Source organism: Plectropomus leopardus, chromosome 16, assembly GCF_026936395.1.
Source record: "Plectropomus leopardus strain MGB_pleo_1.0 chromosome 16, ASM2693639v1, whole genome shotgun sequence".
NCBI lineage: Eukaryota > Metazoa > Chordata > Actinopteri > Perciformes > Serranidae > Plectropomus > Plectropomus leopardus.
The window spans coordinates 3,556,179-3,582,200 of NC_142191.1; the positions used below are offsets into that span (position 1 = coordinate 3,556,179).

The window sequence follows — 26,022 nt, forward strand, 5'->3', positions numbered from 1 at the left end:
ATCAGAAATTCTAAGAAATGTCCAAAAATCCTAGAAATGTCCTAAAATCCTAAAATGCCTTTAAGTCCAATACATACTAAAATCCGAGAAATGTCATAAAATCCAAGAAACGTCCTAAAATCCTAGAAATGTCCTAAAGTGCTAGAGACATCCAAAAATCCCAGAAATTTTCTAAAACTCTGCAAATGTCCTAAGATCCTAGAAATGTCCTAAAATCCTATAAACACGTGTGATGCTGCTGCGACTGGCCCCTGGCCTCCAGTCAAGTGTCCCCCAAAGCAAAGAAAGTTGAGTGTCCGTGAGCTAAAGTTATGAAGTAGTAAATTATGTCGTCACCAGCGCTTCATCAACACCTCCTTCACTGTCGCGTCTCCTCCTCTCTGTCGTTCAGGACTCCACCAAGTCCAATTGTTGTGCTCAGTAATAGCATAAAAATCATTACACAGTTTTTATTATTCCTCTGAAATTGAACAGAGAAGCTGCCGTGTTGCACGAATGGATTTCATTTGTATGCTCTAAACGCCTGTTTCAGACGCTGTTCCACCCCATCTGGAGAAAAACATGGAAACACTGTCGCTTATGAAATGAATACAGCATAATGAAGCGGTAATTCACTTTAGATGATGGGAATGGCAGAAAGCCCGACTGTAATCATGCTGTGATGGAGTTCTGTGACGGCATCATGATGCATGGTATAGAAAAAGGAACGTGAATCATGACTCCTTGCCATAATTTTCCTCTCTGAGCAGGCATGAAATGTACCTTTTGGCACAAAACGTAAACCGAGCAGAGTGTTCTCTCCCAGGAGATTAGAGCACGGGGTCCCTCGCGTGTGTTTCAGTGTGTGTTTATGTTTGCGGCCCTGTACAATATCTCCCTGGGGGATGGAGACAGGTTGCCATGGCAGCAGTTTGAATGTTGCGTGAATTGCAGTGATGTGTGCATGCAGAGGCCAGACAAGGACAGCGCGCTCTCGTCATCTCATAGCTTATCATACGGGCACTGAATCACAGAAAAATGACCAGCTTTCGGCGACCTTCCACCGTGTGAACATCCCTTCAACGTGACCAGAATACTGTCACGTCTGACATATTATCTGCATGCACAGTCACAGAAATTTCATTTCATTGTGCAGCTGCTTTCATCCACGTTATCTTTAATGTCTTTTTGCAAGTCATGTGTGGAGGTGGTGTGGTAAATGCTGATTCTCGGATCAGTTTGAGTCTCTGTCAGCATGTCACATAAGACCTCGCATGTATACTGTGTATACATATCTATATTTATATATCTGTATATGCTGACGTGACTAACTAACAAATGGAAGGAATTTCTGTCTGCATGTCTGTTTTTCTCAACATCCGTTTGTCTGATCGACTTTGCAAATAAGGAAATGCAGTTTTGCATGCAAGCTCTTGAGCTCTATGGGACATATTTTGTGTATTATGTCCATCTTTTGTATATCACTTGGCTTGTATTCCTGGAATTAGCCTGGCTTTGATTTTATTGAGGCCGTGAAATGTTCATGTGATTGTTTGCACTCAAATGCATGGTATACTTTACTCTCTTGGTTTTTTTTTACAAAACCAATGATCATCCCGTTCTGAACGGGCACTTTTTGAACGGAAACTGCACTAGTTTTACAAAATGTGTGAAGAAATTACTCAAAGCCAGCTGCTATTGCTCTGTTTGAATATACATAACAATATTAACAATATTGGATTACTGGGTTTGTACTGATTTGATGATAGTTTGAATTTAACCCTTCAACGCTTGAGCCAGATGAGCCTGCGAGGGGACCTTAAGGCCCCAGTTAGTTTTTTCCACTCACCATGTGTGCAAAATAGAAACTGGAACCATGACGGCCTTAAATCTAGATTTTCTTAAATTCCTATAATTTCTACAAGATGAGGCCTTGAGGTAATTGTGCAGGTGTTGTCCTTGTCATTATAGTTCATAGTGCGCTGTAGTGGAACAGTAATGCTAACTGCTCGCCACACAGTGAAAACCTCAAGCCTTTGCGGCCCAACAACTGCCCATTTTACCCCGCTGGTAATCCAGCCTTGTTCAAGAGGAGCCTCATGATAAGCCTCTGGGCTTTTTGGCTCTGCTGCACATCTGCTCTCACTGTATGACTCTTTCCATGTGTTTTAGCCATTTTCCAAGTTTCAAGTTCACATCTTTGTAAACTCTGCAATTCACCTGCTGGTCTTTGGGCTCTGAAGGGAAACTCACACAAAAAGAAGGAGAATCAAACTCGACACAAAAAAACCCCAAACCTGTGAGGCCGCTGTGATAACCACTGAGCCACCAGGTGTTTGTTTGTAGTCTCTGATGTGTTGCACGGTTGAATAATGTGTAAAAACACTTTCAAGAGGACAATGTCGAGATCATTTAGATTTGTGATACTCAATTTACGCCACATGGGCCAAATCTGGCCCCCGATAGGTTGCCAGGTGACCCCCAAACATTTTCTAATTCACAATAGAAGAATGAAGTGATTTCACACTGGAAATTGTGAGTGCATAAAACAGCATCAAAAATGAGCTTGTATGTCACAAAAGTGGTCCTGGCTGAGGCCCCAATGTCCTTAAATCCTAGAAGTGTTCTAAAATCCAGGAAAAGTCAGAAAATACTAGAAACATCCTGAAATCCTAGACACGTCCTAAAATCTGACAAACATATTCAAATCTTAGAAATGTCCAAAAATCCCAGAATTTAAAAACATGTAGATAGGTTTAGAAATAACCTCCTTACATCCTTAAATCCTAGAAAGATGCTAAAATCCTAGAAATGTCCTAAAATCCTACCAATGTGCTTAAGTCCTTACGTCCTAGAAATGTCCTAAAATCCAACAGATGTCCAAAAATCAGAGAAATGTCCTGAAATTCTAGAAAGTGCTATAATCTGAGAAATGTCCTAAAATCCCTGAAACATGCCAAAATCCCAAAAATGTCCTTAAAATCCTAGAAATGTCCTAAAACCCTACAAACGTCCTAAAATCCTACAAATATGCTTAAGTCCTTAAGTCCCAGAAATGTCCTAAAATCCAACAAATGTCCAAAAATCCTTAAAATATGTCAGTACCCTTAACACATCCTGAAATCCTAGAAACATCTTAAAGTCCTAAGGTGTCCTAAAATGCTAGAATCATCCTAAAATCATAGAAATGTCCTAATATGTTATAAACATCCTAAAATTCTTGAAACATACTAAAATCCTAGAAACATGTATGGGGCTGCTGAGACTGGCCCCTGGCCCTCTGTCATTTTGTCAAAGTGGCCCTCAGGCAAAGCAGGTTGACTGTCCCTGATTTAGATGATCTAATGAGATATTTTTAACCGTGAAAACTTTATTATAACTTGACTTCCTCACTGTGCGGCGCTCGTGTGGCTCTGACTCCTCTGCACATCGTGGAGAGTTGTGACTGACTCATCAGTAGCAAACGCAGTATAATGTTGGTGTCTTTGCCTCGCGTCTCCAAAATGTCAAGTGTTGGGAATTTTAATAAATCTGCCTGTTTTTTTTTTTCCTCCCTGTGACGCCTTTGGCAGTTCCATGCAGGTGTCGCAGTGCCAGGAAATATTTTCTACAAATGGAAGACAATATCAGCTGTCAGACAGCAGAGAGAAAACAAAAATCAAGACACCCGTGATGTTGTATTTGCTGGGATTTTCTTCCATTTTCCTGGCAGATTTGACGTGTCATGCTTGATGCCTTAATGCGTCTGTCACCTCAGAATATACATACTGCACAGCGCAGCGGTGTCATAATGTCTTTTAAACAGTCAGCAGTTTCCCTCAAGACGTTCACATTCACATTACTGTCTTTGCAACCAATAAACTGCCACATAAATGCAGTGGTGGAGGAAGTACTCAGTTCCTTTACTTTAGTAAAAGAATTAATACCACACAGAAAAATACAGAAAAATCTTACATAAAAGAAAGTAAATAACACCCCCCCCAAAAACATTATATTTAAAAAATACAAAAACACACTAAAAAGATACTTGAAGATAAAAAAAGAATAAACCACACTACCCAAACTCAAAATTATTAACAGAAAAAGGAAAAACAAACACCCAAAATACTTCAAAATCAAAGAAAAGAAAACATACACTGAAAACTCAAAATTATAAAAAAAAAATAAATAAATAAATAAAAACAAAAAGAAAAAAAAATCCAACAACCAGGAATAAAAATAAATAAATAAATCAGCCCCCTTAACTCAAAATTATATAAAAAAAAAACAAAACTAGAAAAGTATTTTTTTGTCTTTGTTTCGGTCGTATCTGTATAAACTGTTCTTAATTTATTTCTAAAATATCATATTTTATAAAACTGTTTTTTTTTTTAATCAAAAATCTTACCTTCGTAAGTAACATAAACTTTCAGATAAACACAGTGGAGTTAAAAGTACAGTAATTCCCTTTGAAATGTAGCAGAGTAAAAGTGTTAGGTGGCATTATAAGAAAATACTCAAGTGACTTAACTACTTAATTACAGTACTCGAGTACATGTACTTAATTCCATTCCATCATTGCATAAATGAGGGATAGTTGAGGCGTTGAAATGCTTTTGCAGCGAGCCATGTGGACGGCTCCGGCTGCTGAAGCTGTGTGATTTCACTTCTGCGGCTCTAATGTTCGACTATTATTAACCTCTCCACTTATGAGAGAGTGAGTCACCCCGTCCAGTGACAGCGCTGCCACAAGCCCTCTCTCAGCTGTCTGACTCCATGAAGGAGAGATCCAAGCCAGTGACGCCAATCCCGTCTCCCCCCGCAGCCAAGATCCTTCCTCTCCGCGTAGAGGAGGTCTCGTCTGCGTGACCTGCCACTCACAGCCGCTCGCGCTGCCTGCTCTCCGGAGAGGAAAGCAGAAAAATGTCTCACCCAAAAAACCCTCTTCAGGCAGTACATCCAGCGCTCATCAGCTCAGGACATTTTCATTTTGATTTAGTCTAATGTAGCAGCTCGTAAACGGTTGGTCAGAAGCCAGGAGGTTGAATTAAGGTCGGTGGAAGTGGCGGCCTTTATTTGATGTGCTGATTCGTCCCTGTGGGTTCACCCCGATGCTGACTGGACAAGTTTTCATTAATTTGCACTCATGCATTTCCTGTGCTGCCTTAAGTAGACAAAATGTGTATGACAGTGAGGTTATTAAGTACTTTGAAGAGCTCAAAGCCAGATCACACAATACGGAACATTTTCAGGATTTTTTTTGTGTGTTTACTTGCCTCCACGCCACCGATAGTGAGGCCAGAGGCATTATATTTTCAGCACATACATTCAAGTAGATTTTAGTGGTCAAAGGTCAAAGTCAGTGTGACCTCATCAGTCTCATTCTTGTCAATGCGATTTCTCAAGATCACCTGTAGAGCCATCAAACATAATAAACCACAAACGTAATACAAATCTGCAGCTTTTAATGTAAAAATCCCACAAATGCAATAAATGATAAAAAAAAATTACATTGATACTACATTCAGAAAAGACGTATCGATGTCTTTTCTGAATGTAGGAGACACTGGCAGAGACAACAGTGGAAAATGAGAGCAGAGCGGACACCGGCGAAAAACCAGCGGAGACACCGACGGAGAATGAGAGGGGAGCGGACACTGGCAAATACCAGCGAAGACACCGCAGAGCGGAGCGGACACGACACCGGAGGACACACCAGCAGAGGATGAAAGCTGAAGGGACACCGGAGGAGAATGAGAGAGGAGCGGACACACCGGCGGAGACACCCCCGCTCTCTCACATGAATCCACAGCTCCGTCCCTCAGTCTCTTGGTTAAAAATGGGCCTCAGGTCCCAAAGCGCCACTGAGGGCAGAATGTGGCACATGTACCCGTCCCTAAAATAACTCATAATTTTTCGTCACTCTCTTGAAATTGAGCGATATGGCAGCTGTTGTTCCGACACACTCGCTGTGGGGTCGGGAAAAGAACGAAAGTCATGGGAATTTGTTTGATTCTCAACAGTAAAAATAAAAATAAACTTTAAGAATCCATGGGAGCTGGCAGTCGAAACTAAACTGAGAATACATATAAATACATCTTTTAACCCTTTGAAACCTGGATCTACATCTTGTTCTACATTCAGATGCTTCTCACAAGCGGTTTAACCCTTTGAACCCTGCACAAACTGCTTTGATTTCTTTTGGGGAAGAAATACATGGAGGAAAAAGGCAATGACTAAAGAATAAAGAGTAGGAGGTTATTAGAAAATTATAAAAAAAAATAGGGAAAATTATTCAAGTATTTGACAGCACTAATGTAAAATTTTACAGCTGTATAAATAGATTTTTTTTTAGCAATTGTATGGTCTTTTTGTGTGCTTATTTTCAGGTAATTTTCTTGTAACTTTTTTGGTAATTTCTTGTTAATATTTGCACCATGTCTTGTTAGGTTGTGATTTGCCTTCTCGCCATATTTTTGAAAGAACTCAAACCATTTAATTCACGTTTTAAAGGGTTATCTCAGTGTCAGCACTTCCACCATTTGTCTTGTGAAGCATCTTTGCCTCTCTGGGTTTGACTCGGAGCACTTTACTCCCACATATTTCGGTACAATTATGTATTAAACATGTCATTCCTCTGCTCAGCTCTCCAGCTGGCATCCTCTGCCTGACACAAAGTATTTCCCCTGTTTTCCAAAAACGACGCTGGGGAGGAACACCAATTTCTGTCACTTTCATCCCCCTTTCCTCCTCCTCCTTTTCACTCGTCACGTTCTCCCGCTGCCTGCTTTTTCCATCCTCCATCCTCCTGCCTCGCTCTCCCTCACATCATCTCCTCTCACTCTCACCGAATGAGCTCATTCCTCCTGCGCCTCTGCATCCATCTCCTCGCCGTATGATCGAATTTCTCAGTGGAAGTTACCCGCGGGGTGTGGATGTGACAGCGCCGATTCTTGCTGGTGTCAACATGAGCTGGCTGGCCGCGTTGCTATGTGACAGTGTGAAATTGGCTATTTTCTGAATGCACAATGCAAGGAAAATAGCTCTCATTTGAGTGGGTTTCATGAAGCATTCGAAGAAATTCGACTGCAACCACTGTGGAAAAACACATTCCTGGTGGATTTAAACCCTTTGGAAACTGACCTTAGATCATTTTCTAAGGGGCAAAACAGCCCATTAGGAAGTTGGTGAGTAACGGCGCTCTGGGGAGATGCTCACCCGTCCTCATTGACCTCTGTAGTCTTCCAGGACGCATCCCGCTTCAGTGGTACACTCAGTCAGAGGCTCTGGCTGGGAGGCACTGCTGGGGCAGCCTGCCGTTACTCCTCGGCATGTAGGCGTGTCTGGAGAGCTGATGAGCCTCAATGGATTTTCTCGAGTGCTGCTCTCCACTGCGAGTGAGTCACACAGTGTATCAGGGAATGGGGGCAAAAGGAATCTTTGGGGATTATTATTCTGATTCATGCACAGCTGTGGTTTCGGCTTAACAGAATCCCTGTTTGGGGTTAGAGTGATGGGCAAATGCAGATGCAGTAGATCAGTGATACTCGACTTACGGCCCGCGGGCCAAATCTGGCCCTCGACAGAGTGCTGCTGGCCCCTCAACCTATACTAATACACAGTAAAAAAAAAGTGACTCATGCTGGAAACTGTTTTTGTATTATTAGTACACATAAGGTGCCAGAGTGCGTAAAACAGCATCAAAATAGAGTCTGTTCGTCAAAAATAATGCCAGTGGAGGATCCCCTGCAGCCCCTGACAGAGGGTCCTGACTAAGACCCTAATGTCCTGGAAACGTCCTAGGATCATAAATATTTCGTAAAATCTTAGTATTGTCCTAAAATTCTGGAAACATCCTAAAAGCTGAGTAACATCCTAAAATCCCAGAAACTTTTTAAAATCTCAGAAAACTCAAAACTGTGAAAAAAATAGAAAAAAACACCCAAATAAATGTTTATCAAAATAGTTGGCAACAATTTTCTGTCAATCAGCTAGTATTTGTATGAACTATTTGGTCATTTATTATAACAAAACATCATAAACTCTTTTATGCAAAAACCTGAATTTGTTTCAGGTAAAATAACTAAAGCTTTCACATAAATGTAGTGAAGTAAAAAGTACAATATTTCCCTCAGAAATGAAGTGGAGTAAAGCTACAGAGTGTCATAGAATACAATTCAGTAAAGTACATGCACCTCAGTACTTGAGTAAAAGTACTAAGTTACATTCCAGCACTGACAGTACTGCGGCATAACGGTGTGAAATTCCCTCCTTGTAAAAGGGCTCCGGTGTTTATCCAGGATACAGCGTTTCTGTCGTTCAGCAGCGTGTTTGTTCTCAGCTGAATGGGTGAGACAAAAGCTGTTGTTTGGTGAAGAATGTTTTAACAAAGCCTGAAGTGGGTGGCTCACACAGATTATATCACATACATACACATAAGCTCGAGGACCGCCATATAAAAAGCTTGTGGGTGCAGCCACATTCTGCATCTGTGAACCACCGTTTTCTCTGAGATGAGAGGCCTCTGTGTGAAAAATGCATTTCCATGTTGCGGGGGTTTATTCAGGCAGGCGGTGAGAAACACAAATTTAGAACAGTGCACGCTCGTGTGTGTGTGTGTGTGTGCGCTGCTGCTGTTGCCTGCAAGCAGGGGAATAAAGGTTAAATCGAACACTTCTGTCAGTGTCTCGTGTCCAGCTGCAAGCATTCCTCTCACCGCCCCGGATTCCTACGTGGAATTGCACAATCCTGCTGTCACACCCCCCGGTAATCTAGGAAGAACAATGAATAATGAACCTCTTCCATCCTCCGCTTTGTAATGTATTACGGGGGCACGATTCTGCAAGACAGGAATTTGTTACAAGAGATGTCTCAAAAAGCACACAGCCCTGTGCCAGCCTTTAATGAATCTGCGCCGAGAGATTTCTTCTCCACACAAGGCAAAAAAATGGGAATACAATCCTTTATCACAGCAAAAATGACACCTTGTGTTTACATTTCAAACATGCACATAAGCATTTTCTGTCTCAAGGACAAACCAGTGACTGTCGTCACACTTAAAGACCCTTCTTCTGTTTGTTATTGTGTATTTCATGCTCTTATAATGCATTTTTTATTTTTACTCCATTTATTATCTCAGCATAGTACATTTTTTTGTTGTGTTCATTATAATTTTGCTCAGGGGCTATTTGTAATTTATAATGAGGGAGGAGGTGGTGCAAAACAGGAGGTGTGTCAAATAATTTTGTAAGCACTAAATTTATCTGAAAGCATATGATTTTTAATTTGGCTTAAGGCAAGGACATAAAACTTTTTTGTATTTATTTTGAACACAATCTGAACCACAAAGCCCTCCGGCAGGTTTGAAAGGCACATTTTCTGTAAAAATCACCAAAATTGCATCATTTATCATAGCCAAATACTGTGAAAAACAGAAATGGTTGTTGGATTTTCATATAATTTTTGAATAATCCTTGAAAATATAATGTGCAAATAACACTTTATTCAGGAAACAACCAAATCTGAGCTTAAAATAGTGATATTTCATCAGAATCACTTTATCCAATGTCTCAGTTAAAATTCAGCCAAAAATAAACTGTTTGCATGAACCACATCTTATAAAAAACACTCAATTCTGCACATCTGTATGCATGATGATTTTCCATTTAGTTTTCAACTTTTATCTTTTAACTTTCAAACATCAAAAGGAACATTTTTATAATCTAATAACGTCCTCTGTGCCATGTTACTGATATTGTTCTGGCTGGCAGCTGCTGCCATTGTCCTGTACAGTTTATTCTGGAAAACAGTCGTTATGCACATGTTTCTAACGCCAGCTGTGTGTGTGACTTTGTGTTATGAGTAGGTTTATTAAATTTTATTAGTTTTGTGTGACAGGATGGGTTTCCATGTACCCATATTCAGCTGAAGTGCACATGTCGCTTGTGTGATGATGATGATGTGATTTGTAAGAAAGGTTTTGCATTTTGTTTAAGAAATTCACTGTTTTGGTGTTTGTTTTTCCTCCCTGCTGTTGCTTGTTGCATCGCTCTCATGTCGCGGCTTTCTAAGTGGACTTTCATGTCCACATAAAATGCACTTTAGGTATCCTCCTGCGTCTGTTGTTAATGCTCTGGGATGTCATGTCAATTTACGCCCGTGACATCCACTGTGTCTTTTCAAAATACACTTCAGTTTCACAGGACATGTAAAGGTTGGGGTTTTTTTTCGTGAGATACCTTGTTTGTTTTTTTTAATGAAACTCACATTGTTGGTAAACCTATTTCCCAGTTTAATAAAAGCAACTTTACAACTAACATCCTAGAAACATCCTAAAATTCTAGAAATGTCCTGAAATCCTGGAAACATCCTAAAATCCTAGAAACATGTTAAACATGTTAAAATCCTAGAAAAGTCCTAATATCCGGGAATGTCCTAAAATCTGAGAAATATCCTAAACCAAGCTAAAGTCCTATAGATGATGCTAAAATCCTAGAAACATCCTAAGCTAAAATCCGAAAAATGTCCTAAAATTCGAGAAATGTCTTAAAAGCATAGAAACATGTCAGGGGCCACTGCGACTGGCCCCTGGCCTCCTGACATTTTGCAGTGGCCCCCACACAGAGCCAGCTGGGTGTCCGCGCTGTAACATCAGGGCCACACAGTGTTTTTCAGTCGGATGACACGTTAATGTTGTGGATGCATGTGTGAAACTGCGCTGGATGGTGTTTCTATTGTGAGAGAGGGATCCCCCCTCGCTTTCCCTTGAATGACATTTCAGGAGGAAACACATTTGTAACACAGCACGTACAGTAGCTATACTCTCACTGCCTCCCCCCTCCTCCTCACCTCCTCCTCCCCCCTCCTCCTCCTCCTCTAATTTAGCAGCGTGCTCTGCATTTAGACTCGTGGGGGTGTAGCCACACTACATGGCTCTCACATGACTGCGCCGCAGCTCGGGAGCCAATGGGGTTTCGATGTCGGAGTGACGTCAGGGGGCGGGTGGTGTGTGTGTGTGTGTGTGTGTGTGTGTGTGTGTGTGTGTGTGTGTGTGTATGCTCGTGTGTGCATGTGTGTGTGTGCGTGCTCGTGCGTGTGCAGGAGCCCCCTCCGTCAGGCTGTGCGTCTCTGTGCAGGCGCAGTGTGTGAAGTGTGTGCAGCTCGGCTGGCTGGCTCCCTCCGCACTGAATGGACTAGATTCCCGGCCACGTAAGAAGCTCAGCGGCACCACGGGAGAGAGGATGTCCTGCTGAATCAAGGGATAGGCCTGGGAAAGTCGGCCGGCCGTCCCTTCCTTCCTTCCAGCAGCTTTTTTTTTGTACAGGAGCAGACACACATCACACACGACACTTTTTCTTCCATTTGAGACCAAGAGAGGACGTCGACTCGTGCACACAAAGAGCTGCAGCTTTTTTTCTCCGGATGGGGTTTTCTCCTTGTGTGACAATCACCGTGCGTGGATATGATCCCTGGGAACAAGGCCGTGCACTGACCTGGTACTAGTTAGCCAAGGAAGCTAACTAGTTAGCTCTGCACCTGCTAGCCAGCATCAAATTTCAGCTTGCAAACTTTATATATATCTATATTGTGCATTTTCTCCTTGTGCCTGCAATCTGTAGTTTTAACGAAACGTGCCATACATTTGAACCGGCGAGATAAGCTAAAGCAAACAGGTTAAGTTTCATTCATTGTAAAAGCTTGACTTTTTTGGTAGCCTTTGTTATCTGCTAATGCAATTGCAGCAGGGCTGTAGAAAAGGTTTTGACTCGACTTATTGGAGTTTTTCTGTCATTTTAGCCTCCTGAATGGCAAACAAAGGAGTGCAAATGAACAGTTGAACTCTGCAAAAAAAAAGAAAAATTAGATTCAATTTTTGTTGCATGAAAAGCTTTGCCTGTTGATTTTTTTTTTTGCAAAATTCAATCTGCAGTTGAAGCATCCGTTTTTTGCACTTTAAAGCTTTGGTGGTATAGAAAAGTCGAGGAGGAAGGTCCCCCCTTCCACCCACCACGATTTTGTGGAGTTATCGCACTTATTCCTCATGAACATACAGAGGTCAAATCCAATTAACATTTCACGTTATGGGAGATCGCGGCACAAATCGCACGACTTCGAAGAATTGTCTTGCTTGAGGACTACAGAGTCGCATCAGAGTTTCAGTCCCAACCTCGGGTCCCCCAGTCCGCCGGAGACCCCGGACTCCTCGCACTGTATCTCCCGCATCGGGGACTACCTTTTGTTGGAGCCGCTGGAGGGAGACCACGTTTTCAGAGCCGCCCACCTGCACAGCGGGGAAGAGCTCGTATGTAAGGTCAGTGGACACTATTTTACGCATATCATGCCTTTAATGCACCTCGAATAGTTTTTTAGATTTACTTAAAACAGGGGTTTGCAGTGTGAAAATAGCATTTTCAGGTGTTTTTGCAGGTTGCAACCACTATCGCATGAAGAAATCCGGTTTATTTCAATGCATAAGGCTCCAAATGTAATGGAAAAGGCATAAAGATATAGTTGGTGTCTATAGTTTAAGTCCGCACCTCTGAATCTTTCGATAATGGCTTGAATCGTAAATAGAGAGCTGGCACAGCAGCCTAATGGAAAAAGTGAATGGGGCGAGCTGCGTGGTTTGGATTGCATGATGTAACGTTGACAAAGGAGTGAGTAACCACGCACACACTCCTCTCTCTCTCTCCGTGCTATTCTCGATACCCGTGGCTCCTCTCTTTCATAGTGCAGTGCTGTAATCGTATTATTTCATCCATGGTTTTATATTCGGTGTATGAGCGTGGAGTTATTGCACAAATATTTCTTTTGGGGATGGTGGGAGCGAGGGGACTCTGCAGGTTCAGCCAGCTGCTGTGACATTGGCTCCGGCTTTGACCTCTCTAACCAGAAGAAAATTTTCCCTTAAGGCAGTGATACTCAACTTAAGGTCCGCGGGCCACATCTGGTCCCTGATAAGGGTGCTGGGCGGCCACTCCAAACATTTTCTAATTCACAGTAAAAAATAAATAAATTGATTAACACTGGGGATTGTTTTTATGCTTTTAGTATACATAAGGTGTCAGAGTGAATAAAACACCATCGAAATCGAGCTTATTTATTGAAAAAGTGCCAGTGGAGGATCCCCTGCACCCCCAACAGAGGCCTTTGCAAAGCAACTAATGTCCTAAAATCTGAGAAATGTCTTAAAATCCAAGAAACATCATAAAATTATAAAAAAATGTTATAACATCCTAAAATCCTACAAATGTCTTAAAGTCTGAGAAATGTCCTAAAATCCTACATACATCCTGAAATCTGAGAAATGCCCAAAAATCCTGCAAATGTCATACATCGTAGACATGCCCTAAAATCCAAGAAATGTCTTAAAATCCTACAAATGTGTTTAAGTTCTTAAAGATCCTCTTAAGTCCTAGAAATGTTCTTAAATCTGACCAAATGTTCAATAATCTGAGAAATGTCCTTCAAATCCTACAAATGTGCTAAAATGCAAGAAATGTCCTGAATTCTAGAAACGTCCTAAAATCCTACAAATAATTGATAATCCTAGAAATATGTTAAAATCCTAGAACCATCCTAAAATCTGACAAATGTCCCAAAAGCCTAGAAATGTCTTAAAACCCTACAAATGTCCAATAATCCTGGAAATATGCAAAAATCCTGGAAACACGTATGGGGCTGCAGCGACTGGCCAATGGCCTTTTGTCATTTTGCAAAAGTGCAGCACAAGTTGAGTGTCCCTGTCTTTGAGGTTGAACTCGTCCTCACCACATTTATAGTCCATATTGACTTCGGTCCATGACTGATTATAAGGGCAGTGGGGTTGTCCCTGAGGTCCACTCCAGCTTAAGCAGGCTTAAGTGGCTTGATGAATTGAGACGATAGTTACATGCACCGTTGGACTCATAAGGCGTGACATATCCAATAACCCGAACCTTTTGACTCCAGATAATGTTTCGTCATCATGGCAATAACAAATTAATGGCCTTTGGCACAGCGCTGTGAGCAAACTGCCTTTTGACCCTCATCTGCTTTGTGCCGCTTTCAATACAGCACCAATCAATCCCCCCACGTCCGCCATTGATCATTCCCCTTCCAAGCTGGAAGCCGCCTCGGTCGCGAGTTAAGATCTGGAGAACTGTGGGGTGTATTTTTGTATTGACCGCGAGCAGATGAGCACTCTCACCTGAACTGGTTGTGCTGAAAGTCAATGGGGGGTTACTATGGAAACAAAAGAGACACCGCAACCCCCATGGCTGCAGCACAAACCCATTCACTAACACGATGCTCTCACCACTCTGCCAAAAAAGTAAACACAGGTTTGGTGGCACAGGAATGTGGGAAATTGCGCACATTTCGCTTAATTAACCCTTTGAAACTTGAGCAAATTGGCTTGATTTCTGGAGGCAATGAACAATAAAAAATGAAATTGCCAAAAATGTAGCAAGAAATTATCTGGAAATTAGCGAAGAATAAAGTAAAATAAATAAAAATAAAAACTACATGACATGGAAAAAGTGCTTAAAAATCATTTAAAACTTATATTAATAACAAAAGACATAAAAAATAAAGAGGTGGGGAAAATGCTTAAAATTCTATTAAAATGGCTTAAAATTCTGTAACCTAATTTTAGATATTTAACGAAGATAATTCTAATATTTTTTTTCCTTTTCTTCCTAGACATTTTCGCTTAAACATTGTAACATTTCTTAGCAAGATGCTCTGCCTTTTTTCCCCGTGTTTTTGGAAGAAATCACACCCAATTGTTCGGCGTTCAGTCGTTTTGATACTTATGAAAGGCCTCTGAAAGCACAAGAAAAGTGATGCTCTTGAAAGACAAAAATACTTTTGAAATTGGTGCTGCATGACCAGAGAAAACAAGAAAAAGGACTCTCCTGCTTAAAAGGTAGAAAATCTACAACTACCAGAATGCACTGTGCCGCATTAGACCAATAAACAGTCCCGCTGCTGGGTGACGTAATGCAAACTCGTACGTTTGAAACAATAGCAGTTTTTGAACGGAAAGCTAAAACATGTTGCTCTGTAGACTTTAAATGTAGGCCATATATGTGCAGATTTAGCCGCAATAATAAAGGCTTTTTAATGTAATTTCTCCTCATTTTTCACCTTTTTGTCAAACGTTTCGAGGGTCTGGATTTCGCTCCCGTTGAATCGTGTTTCTGGAGGCATTTGAGGTGGAAATAGGTCACTCGGTTACAGAATCTTGGTGTAAATTTGATCAGCGCTGCTTAGTTTGATGTCTGTTTTTCAGCCTCTGTTGACTCTGTGTAGGAGGCAGCGTGGAGCCCACTTCCTGTTGACAAACTCTCGCTATTACAGATAAACAGAGCGTTAAAATATGTCTCTGAAAATGACTCTGGTGAGAAACAGGCAGTGCAGTAACATCATTTAGATCCATATTTGATCAGGACGGCCTAGTTTTATTGTTTAATTGGATTTCAGTCTAAGTTTAAGAGAGAGAGAGGGGCGGGTCTGTCGTGTTACGCTTCTATACGGCTTGTGTCCACGGTGGCGGGCGATACGAAAATACGGAAGTACAGTCAGTAGTTGAAGCAGCAGCTCAGGAGAGGCAGTGAAACTCTGCCTGCTGATGTTAAATATGTCATCTGGCAGAGTTTCACCGTGGGGGGAGGAGGGATATCTAGGCACTCGTTAGGTGTAGGGAAGTTTACGCCAGTTGATCTACACGTGCTGCTATTCAATTTGTTTTTATACGAAACTGCTTAAAATTGGCGTTATATTCCTTTAAAGGAGAGTTTGAAGCTCTGTCTGTTGGATTTTATTGTTTGTCTCCAAAGTGACTCAAACACAAACATCTAAAAAGCACTCATACCGTGAGTTAAAAAAAATCTACTTTGCCAAAATCTAGACTGTAAATGTAAATATATTTTCCCGTCTCACGATTGCAGGTTTTTGACATTGGCCGATACCAGGAGTCACTGGCGGCCTACTTCGCCCTGGGCCAGCACCAGCACATTAACCAAATCCTGGAGATCTTGCTCGGGGAGACCCGAGCCTACGTGTTCTTCGAGAGGAGCTATGGCGACATGCACTCTTTCGTCCGCACCTGCAAGAAGTTGCGGGAGGACGAGGCAGCCAGACTCTTCTATCAGATAGCCTCGGCTGTGGCACATTGCCACGACAACGGACTGGTCCTGCGGGACCTCAAACTGAGGAAGTTTGTCTTCAAGAACGAGGACAGGTGAGTTCTGCAGAAACTGTAGTCGACTGTCGCTGTTGCTTTTTTTCTTCCTGTGTTTCATCTGTTGTTTGTGATGTAAGTGCGACCGTGTCAGTATTATCTGCTCTCAGCTTACACAGAGGATCGTGTAAACTGAGACGATACGAGACTGGCATGCCTCTCCCAGATGTTATGCAGCGTACAGGAAACATAAGCCCTTTGTGTCGCTCCGAGCTATTTTTGTGGGTTTAGTAGTGGATATGACTCATGTTTACAGTATGCATGGTGCACAGAGTCACACTTTTGGAGGATCGTTGCAGTGCAGTTCCTGTAAAAGTTACCAGGACGAGCTTTTTTTGCATGACAGATGATGCATTGAAGCATGTTTTTGTCACTGCTGCACTTCTGTAGTGATCAGCAGGAGAAATCTATAAAATTTAGACCTTATCAACACAAGTCTGCTGACCCCTGGTGGCAACTTTTGAGAAGTACATGCTTATAATTCAGGCATCTGTTGCCACAACAACCACAAAGCAGCCTTTTAAAAAAAAAAAATTAACCCTTTGAAACCTGAGCAAATTGGCTTGATTTCATTCAAAAACGTGGAAAGAGTGCAATGAACAACAAGGAAGAAATGATCTAAAAATTTCCTGAAAATTAGAAAAAAAAAGTTAAATAAATTAAAGAGGAAATGACCTGGAAAAAGTGCTTAAAAATAAAATTGAAATAATTCCTTAACATAATTTAAAATATGTAATTATGGTTATTATAGAAAAAAGTTTTCCCTAACTTTTTTCTTTTTTACCTCCTAGACATTCTCCCATATATATATTTATATTTTAATTCTAAATCTGCAAGAAAATAACCTGACAATTAGTTTCTATGAAAAGAAAAATAAATAATAAATGATTAAACATCAATAAGGAAGTGAGTCAGCAAAAGTGCTTCAAAATTATGATAATTCTGTAACATAACTTTAAAAATTCTATTATTTAATTATTAAATTGTTTTTCCTAGTTTTTTTTAATGTTTTCCCGAGACGTTTTCCCCTAGCTTAAAAAAAATCCAAACCTTGCCTTTTTTTCTTATATTTCCTATGTATGAAATCAGCAAAAGAAAAGTGCTCCATGTTTTTAAAGTGTAAAGAAGTATTTCACATTAGTTTTAGTAAAACTAGGCTTTCTGTGCTGTAGAAAAAGATACTTTTGAAATTGGTGCTACAGAGGAAACAAAAAAACAACGCTTTTGCTAAGAGGTAGAAAACCTACAACTACCAGAATGCACTGCGCCACACTGGACCAATAAATGCTCTTCCTGGTGGTGATTTGAAATTTGAAATTTGTTTAAAAAAACAACAACACAGAGGTTTCTAAAGGTCAGTGAAGATATTTTACTGAATTTTTTGTAGATTTTGATACAAACTTTAATGTTTTATTACACGTAAGGTCTCTGATATATATTAGGGTTCCCACGGATCCTTGAAAAGTCTGGAAAGGCATTGAATCCATCAATGTAAAAATAAGGCCTTAATTGACATAAAATGTCTTAAAACAATCTTTTAAAAGTCTTAAAATGCTTCTGGAATCGCATTGATAAAGCTCGAAATGATCGGTAACATAAAGATAATTTTTTAGCAAATGCCTCGTGTTTACATAACTGAGGAGTCATGTTTTACGTTAGAATACATATTTGAAAAATAGAATAAATCCCCCCTAACCAAAACTAATTCATGTCACTGCACATTGTTTTCCTTCAATATGTGCTTCTGTAGAATTGGTCTTAAATGTTATTCCAAATGGCATTAAAAATATCTTTAATTTTTCATAAGTCTTAAAAATGCCTAGATATTGGAGATGGGATTTTTTAAAATCTTTTTTTCCTGACATATAAATAAATCTCAAAATAATAGGTAACTTAAAATCTTAAAAAAATAAAATCTAAAATAAATCTAAAAATTAAAAGCAATAATCATTTTAAATAATCCTAACAAATTATTGTCAGTACATGTTTTTTTCCTTAAATATTTGCATTTATAAAGTTGATCTTAAATTTAATTACAAGTGGCATTTTTAAAAAGTCTTTTAAATGTTTAGACAGTGGAGATGGGATTTTTATGAATCTTCTTGTTTCTGACATTGTTTTGAAAAGGCTCAAAATGATAGGTAACCTAAAAAAAATAAAAAATAAATATTTTTTTTTAAAAAGCCTCTTACATGACAATCTACAGGGAATCATGGTATATGTTACAATAAATATTCAAAAAATAGAATAAAATTAATCTAAAAAAAAAAAATCTTAAATATTTCTAACTAATTAATGACAGTACATATTTTTTATTTTAGTATTTGCTTCTGTAAAATAAGTTTTATCCAAGTTTTAAAAGTCTTTAAAGTCTTAAATCCTGCGTGCATTAAGCTGTCAGAGCCCTGTGTACGCTGCTGTGCAGTTAGTTGAGAGTCTGCACCTCGGTGCCCTCTGTCCAAAACTGTGACGTCATACTTTGGCACTGACTGTGGAAAAGGGAAGCTGAGCCGCCTCACGTATTGCAGTCCAGCGACCTTGAACGTCACACCAGACTGCTCCTGAGCCGGGACGCCAAACGCCCCCCTCCAGCCGTTAAATGATTGATGTTGAATTTTAAGAGTGATAGCGCAGGGCCGGTATTGGGTCACATTTACTGTATAGCCTGTCAAGAATCCTCTTACAGCTTTTCAGTCCTCGCGGCTCGGCGGCCGTTTTAGAGACGCTGACTCTGGCTTGAATTCAAGTGTGTGAACGTACGGAGAACGAAAAGAACAAGAGCAGACTCACGGCGACACCCGAGCTTCCTCAGCTCGCTGCGCCGACCCGCTTTTGTCGCACGACTGTTGGTCTTTGAGCGTGTGAGACATTTTAGGACAGATAACGCTTTGAAAACTGGAGCCACAACACTTTTCTTATGCTTTGAAAACATGGAAAGAAGAGAAAGAGCAGTGAAAGAAGAAATTACCCCAAAAAATGGCCAGAGATTAGTAAAAAACAAAATAACCTGAAAATAATTCGGAAAAAAGGGGAAAAAATGCAAAAAAAAAAAAACCCAAACAAGCCCAAAAGACTCAAAAAAAAAATGACAATAACTCTGTAACATAATTTTAAATTTGCAAGTATGATAAATATAGTTTTTTAAAGCTTTTTTCTTTTTTCCAAAGGCATTTTCAAAAACATAAAAAATAAGAAGTACAAGAAAATAAGCTGAGAATTAGAAAGGAAAAAATAGAAAAATTGAAATTATGATAATTATAAATATTTTTTCCTAGCTTATTTCTTTTTTTTCCTAGAAATTTTCACAAGCCTTTTTTTTTTAAAAAAAAAAACATTCTAAATTCACTTATTTCCTGAATTTTATGCAGCATTTCTCGCTGCCTCTTTTCATTTTTTTTGGAAAGAAATCAAACCAATTTGCTCACAGCTTTAGATTCTTGCAAAAGGCATCTGAAGTCAGCACAAGAAAAGTGATGTCGCTGCAGGTTTTAAGGGGTTAAACCTTTAAGCATGTGGGAAAAAGGCAACGAGCAACTTGGAAAGAAATGTTACACAAATTTCAAAAAATTAGTAGTTTTAGAGAAGTATTTTTAAAATGTCTAAAGAAAAAAGTTAAGGATAAATATATTTATATCTAATAATAGTAAAATATTTAAAATTCTGTCACAGAAATACAGTTTTTAAAGCACCTTTTCTGGGTCATTTCCTTTTTGTTAGAAAAATATATATTTTTCTTCCCCATTTTACTAATTTATTGCTAATTTGTGGGTCATTTCTTTTGTTGCTCTTTGCCTTCTTTCCATGTTTTTGAAAGAAATCAACGGTTTAAAAAAGGAAAATGAGCTGCTGTTAAAAATAGCCTTTTTTGTATTTCTAAGCCCTCTTAACTGTAATTACTGGTTTGCACACGTCCTCCAAACGAGCTGTTATCCAGGCGCTACACTGCTGTGCGTGAAAAAATAAAAATAAAAAAAGCACATGGCTCTGAGGAACAATGGGCGTTTGGTTCAAGGAAACAAAAGAATTTTCCCGATTTGGAAATGTGAAAACGGCACATTAATGAAGGCACGTTACAATTACTGACTGTGAAGCAGTGAGTAGGCTGTGGAAGTGTGCATGGTTAACAGATGGCAGAAAATACTTTCTTTTTTTATCATGCTTTGTATTGTTTACTTGAGAAAAAAAAATATTACAACAACTTAAACTATGAAAAACAGTTACATGAACATATGATAACAGATGACAGGATAGTAAACATGTTTTAAACAACAAATATTCATAAACAAGAGGTAAAAATTAAATTAACTTAATAAATATAAAAATATATTTATTATGACTATTTCCCTATGATCCCGCCCCCAGATTACTTTACCTGCACAGATAAATACAATGTACAGCAATGATGCTCAATTTACGGCCCGCGGGACAAATCTGGCCCCTGACAGGGTGCTGGGTGGCCCCCAAACCATTTTCTGATTCACAGTAAAAAAGAATTGATTCATAATTAGTTTTGTGTTTTAGTATGTATAAGGTGAGGAAGTGCATAAAAAAGTATCAGACACACACACACACACACACATCGCGGCTCTTTGTCTCACGGACCTCACACACAGATGGCAGCGTTTGCACGTCACCACAAGTGTCTCTTCTCATGCACGTGGAAAATTTTCTCTGCCCGAGCCTCTCAAGAACCTTTTAGCGACAACGCTCCGTGAACAAGCCGACATCATTATCAGCACTCAAGGTTATCATAGCTGCTACTGTCGGCTTTAGAGAAGAGCCCAATAGATGCTATTTTGAGGAGGAGAGGAAAAAAAGTCCACATTGTCGGTTTCTCGGAGCCAAACTGTTCAATGCGTGCAACGTAAGACGATCAGTCACCCGTAATTGTGTTTCTTTTGAGTCTTGGAGGTCTTTCAGAGAGCCTATTTGTACGTCGGAGCTTTTTGGCCGGGCTTTTATCTGAGTGAAAGGAAATGTCAAACTTAAGCCTTGAGCATTATGTGCTCTACTTCCTCTGATATCCAAAAGCGATGGATCTAAAACACTTAAGATGCCCATCAGAGCAAATTACCCCACTTGAGTTTCTTTTGTCCTTTTTTTTTTGTTTGTGTTAGATTGCATTCAAAGTTTGGAAGCATCTCCAGGGTTTGAACAGTCTTGAAAAACCTGGAAAAGTCATGGAAATCGCAAAGGGCAATTCCCATGCCCTGGAAAAGTTTTGTAAAACTAAATATACCTTGAAAAATTTGGAAAAGGCATGGAATTTTGTTTCTCAAACTTGTATAATAGCACATGATGTGTTCAAGGACGGTCAGAAATGTAAAAACCCAACGATAGTTTCTGTGTATACAGTTTCCCGCTCTGATATGTGGTGAAATTTTGGGTGATTTTCTTTTGATTGGTAACTTTTACATCCTGAGCTCCTTGTTTTTGTTAAAAGAAAAAAATAGGACTTCCGTATAAAAAAAATCTCAAAAAAAGAAAAAGAAATGCTGAAAATTTGTCTTTTTGTCTTTCAAAATAACAAAAAATAAAGAAAAGAAATGCCCCAAAGGTTTTCTTTAAAAATAACATTTTTTTAAAAAAAAAAAACCCAACTTTTTTAAAAGGGAGAAAACACCCTTTTTTGTCAAAAAAATTGCACACAAAAAAATGCAGAAAAAATGTTAACTTTAAAAATCATAAAAAAAAATTTAAAGAAAACAAATGGCCCAAATTTAAGTATTCAGTTTTAACCTGTTCTGAACTCATTTTTAAAACAATATATATATATTTTAAAACATAATATATAGAAATCAAAACAAACCAATAAGAAGTAGCGAACGTCTTTAAAGTTTGCTTCAAAGTTATGGAAACTTATCTGTATAAATGTGCATATTTCTGTCCTTTTCTTTCCTTTTGTTTCCTTTTATTTCGTCTTTTAAACAGGATTAAATGGATGACATTAGGGGTGTCAACGTTTACAATTTTTTCTACACGTGTAAACGGGGCTTCTAACCGACGTGTACCCGGTTACACGATTTATGATCTTTTTCTATCGCAGTTGCGCTATATAACCACTAGATGGTTCTGTCTGCATTCAAATACCTCCTAATCTCATTAAATCAAAGCCATTCCAGTAGTTAGTTATCACACAAAAACGTTTATTCAGCGAACAGAACTTAAAAAGTAGGCAATCCATCTCACCATTTAAGGCTTAGACCTACTTATGACAGAAAGTAAAATGAGTTGAAAATAAAATCATCAATTTTGACAGACAAGAAAACGTACAAGTGAAAGCTGGAAAAGGTTTAACCTTCTTTTTCAATCATTGTTTTAACTATTGCTCACTTTTGTACAATTTATTTTTTTAAGCTCCGCTTGTTCATCGCTTGTTGCTTGTTGTCCGTGCGGCCCCGAGTCAACTTGAAGTGACGCGACACTGGCTGTGGCTGCGTTTTTTTTTTAATATCAACCTAACATTGCCACCTGTGCATCTATTATGTATGCGGATAACTGCATAAGTGTATTGTTAGTTAATGTTATTATCTTAAGCTTTCAGGCAACATTATCACCCCTAAAAATACTATTGGTGAGAAATGAACGAGGAGGAGGAGAGGAAAAAATGACGTGTAAACGGTTATTGATTTTTCTAAACGGTTATGATTTGTTATCCGTGTACCCGTTTACATGTGTAGATGTTGACATCCCTAGATGACATTATATATGTGTATATATATATAGATATAGATATAGATATAGATATAGATAGATAGATGCCATACATTTTGACTGAAACTGGAAAAAAAGACTAAATAAAAATAGTGTAAAAAATATTTCTCTCTTAATGACATTAACAGATGATTCTGCGTCTGTTTTTTCGGTAACGCGGTCTCGTGTGTTTCTGTTGTCCCTCTGCAGAAGCCTCGTGAAGCTGGAGAGCCTCGAGGACACGTACATCCTGGACGGTCACGACGACTCGCTGTCAGACAAACACGGCTGCCCGGCGTACGTCAGCCCCGAGATCCTCAACGCCAACGGCAGCTATTCGGGGAAGGCGGCCGACGTCTGGAGTCTGGGCGTCATGCTTTACACCATCCTCGTGGGGCGCTACCCCTTCCACGACGTCGAGCCCGGCTCTCTGTTCAGCAAAATCCGCCGCGGCCACTTCAACATCCCCGAGACGCTCACGCCCAAGGCCAAGTGCCTGATCCGCTCCATCCTCCGCCGGGAACCCGCCGAGCGCCTCACCTCTCGGGAGATCCTGGAGCACCCCTGGTTCGCCTCCTCCGGAGCGCTCGGGGGCGCGGCGGCGCACGGCAGAGGCGAGAGGGAGCAGGAGCAGATGGTGCCTGAGGTGAACATGGAAGAGGAGCTGGAGCAGTTCTTCAGCTGAGCAAAAAAATAAATAAAAAAATCACCAAGCACAAACGGACGCCACGGTTCGGCTCGCCACGCTCACAGCAGAGCCAAAAACAGTAGATTAGAGATTAATAGGTGAACATTTGTCACTCATAATAAAGGTGTTTCCATCCTGTTTCCTTTTCCACCATTTCATGGAAAACCTTGAGCCTGGCATGACAAATGGCATCTATAACGTCACCTGGCGAGGCGCGTCCCGGGACGCCGCCGCCGCCAGACATGCAAGTCGCAAACAATGTAGCAAATTGTTCTTTTTTGGATCGGTTTGGGTTAATGTGGTGCTCATAAAAGTAGACACATTCACCTTTTTTTGACACTATGGAAAGCATGAAGGGACATCAGAGACCAAGGAGAACAAGTCGAAATGAACTGACGTCACCGCTTTTCTCACATTTTTTTTTTTGTCGTAGCTTTAGGTGGTACCAGTTTAAACCGCAGACCCAGAGTCAGAATTCACAACAAAAACCAGGTGATTATCCCTGACCTGGCACCACTGGTTAACCCTTTCAAACCTGGAGCGACTTTCACTTTTCTAGTGCTGCTTTCTGACGCTTTTCACAAGTATTTAAACCTTTGAATCTGAGCAAATTGGTGCTTTTTTTTCTTTTCCTGTTTTTTTTTTTGCAATATGTAAAAAAAAAAAAAAGGGCAGTGAGCAATTTGGTAAGAAATGTTCCAACAAATTAGTAGAGAGAATTATTTTTAAAAGAAACTAGGGAGAAAAATGTCTAGGAAAAAAGAAAGTAAAAAATAAAAACTTTTTATGATTATCATAATTACATATTTAAAATTATGTTACAGATTTATTATATTTTTACGCACTTTCCCAAGTCTTGTTTGCCTTGTTTTATTTTTTATTTTTTTAAAAATAATTTTCAGGTAATGTTTCTGCTACTTGGTAAAAAATGTTCCACAAATTTCAAGGTATTAGATTTAGAAAATATTTTTGAAAAGCTAGGGATAAAATTTCTAGTGAAAAAATAAAAAAAAAGCTAGTAAACTGTAAGTATCACAGTTACATATTTAAAATTAGGTTACAGTATTTAAAGCTGTTTTATTAGATTTTTAAGCACTTTCCTCACCCTTTTTTTTAAAAGACTTTTTTATCTTTTATTATTTTACCATTTTTCAGGTAATTTTCTTTTACTTTTTACTAATTTCTTGCTAATTTTCAGGTAATTTCTTTCATTGCTCACTGCCTTATTTCCATGTCTTTGAAAGAAAATCATGCCAATTTCCTTGTGTTTCAAAGGGTTAAAAAATGGAGCAGCTTAGGCTTTTTTTTCACCATCCACATGTTTGACGTCGTTTTTGTGTCACGGTTTAGGTTTCGTTTCGTTTCTCATTTGTCTCCATCATTGATAATTCTGACATTTCACCCATTCGTACCTCTCTGTCCTCTTCGTTCAGCGCCACACTTTTTTATTTTTCATCACTTTGAGTCGTTTGTTTCTAAGCTATTCCACTCTGTTGTTACTGCTGCTTTAAAATCACTCCCTAAACCTCAATCTTTTCGTCTCTGTACGCCTCCAAACATGGCACTTGATGTGAGTGAATGGACGATTCCACCTCTTAAAAAAAATTAGCTTCCTCTTATTTAAATTCATTCTTCAGTTGTAGGAACGAGAACATTTATTTAAATTGTAACAGCTATATATATATATATATATTATATATATAAATGAATATAAATATATATATTTAAAACTACATTGCAGGGTTTTTCTTTATTCGGAGATTCCTTTTTCATGTATGATGTAGGCAATATCTTGACACAGGACGGGCGCAGAGAGGAAACGCCTGTCCGAAGTTTTTTGGAATACACAATATCTTCTGTGCCAGTATTCCCCCCCGACGGCCCACGCCACCCGGTTTCCCTCGTTTCTTTTTCAAAAAAAAACTTGATACGAGATATTCAGTGGTAGTATTGCTACGACGTGTTCACTCCAGGACCCCGTGTTAGTTTTCTACTGCCTGCGTAGGTTCTGTGAAACGGTCATGCTCGGGATGGGTACCAGTGGACATGTTTTGTCGTATCTCAATGTTACTTGAATTTGTGTTTTTATCTTAGTCATTGGCATGTGCCCCATGAATGCTATAGCCTGCCTAGCAGGGTGGGGGGAGAGAGGGAGGGAGGGAGGGGGAGGAGGGTGCTTGTTTTTTAAGAAAAGTTAAAAAACAATGAAAATTCTCAATTTGCTACTTTTCTGAGTTGCTTTTCAATAAATAAAAAACCTTTTGCTTTTATTGTTATTTTGTAGACTGAGCTACGTTTTATTTAAGTTGGTGCTGATTTGGTGCTAATGTTTAGTCCTTTTCGTTTCATGGAGGGGGGTGGTGCATGGTGGGATATCTGCCTCAGATGTTCTGATTGTATCGTAACAGATTCTGGTGTTTTGTCCAAATTTATCCAGTAAATAAATTGTGAACTGCTA

General features: G+C 39.5%; 1 protein-coding gene and 1 long non-coding RNA gene across 2 annotated transcripts in view; both read left to right on the forward strand.

The window, feature by feature from the left end:
- LOC148186794 (uncharacterized) overlaps positions 1 to 10,679 on the forward strand; it is a 79,194-nt gene extending 68,515 nt beyond the window's left edge. Inside the window, exon 4 of the long non-coding RNA XR_015779163.1 lies at positions 5,519 to 10,679. This is a non-coding gene — a long non-coding RNA (uncharacterized LOC148186794). The remainder of the gene's footprint in view (positions 1 to 5,518) is intronic.
- A 376-nt stretch (positions 10,680 to 11,055) lies between these two features.
- On the forward strand, positions 11,056 to 26,022 carry trib2 (tribbles pseudokinase 2). Its single transcript, XM_042503779.2, has 3 exons — positions 11,056 to 12,268; positions 15,891 to 16,183; positions 23,087 to 26,022. The coding sequence occupies exons 1-3, from the start codon at positions 11,999 to 12,001 to the stop codon at positions 23,559 to 23,561; spliced, it is 1,038 nt and encodes a 345-aa protein (XP_042359713.1). The 5' UTR covers positions 11,056 to 11,998; the 3' UTR covers positions 23,562 to 26,022.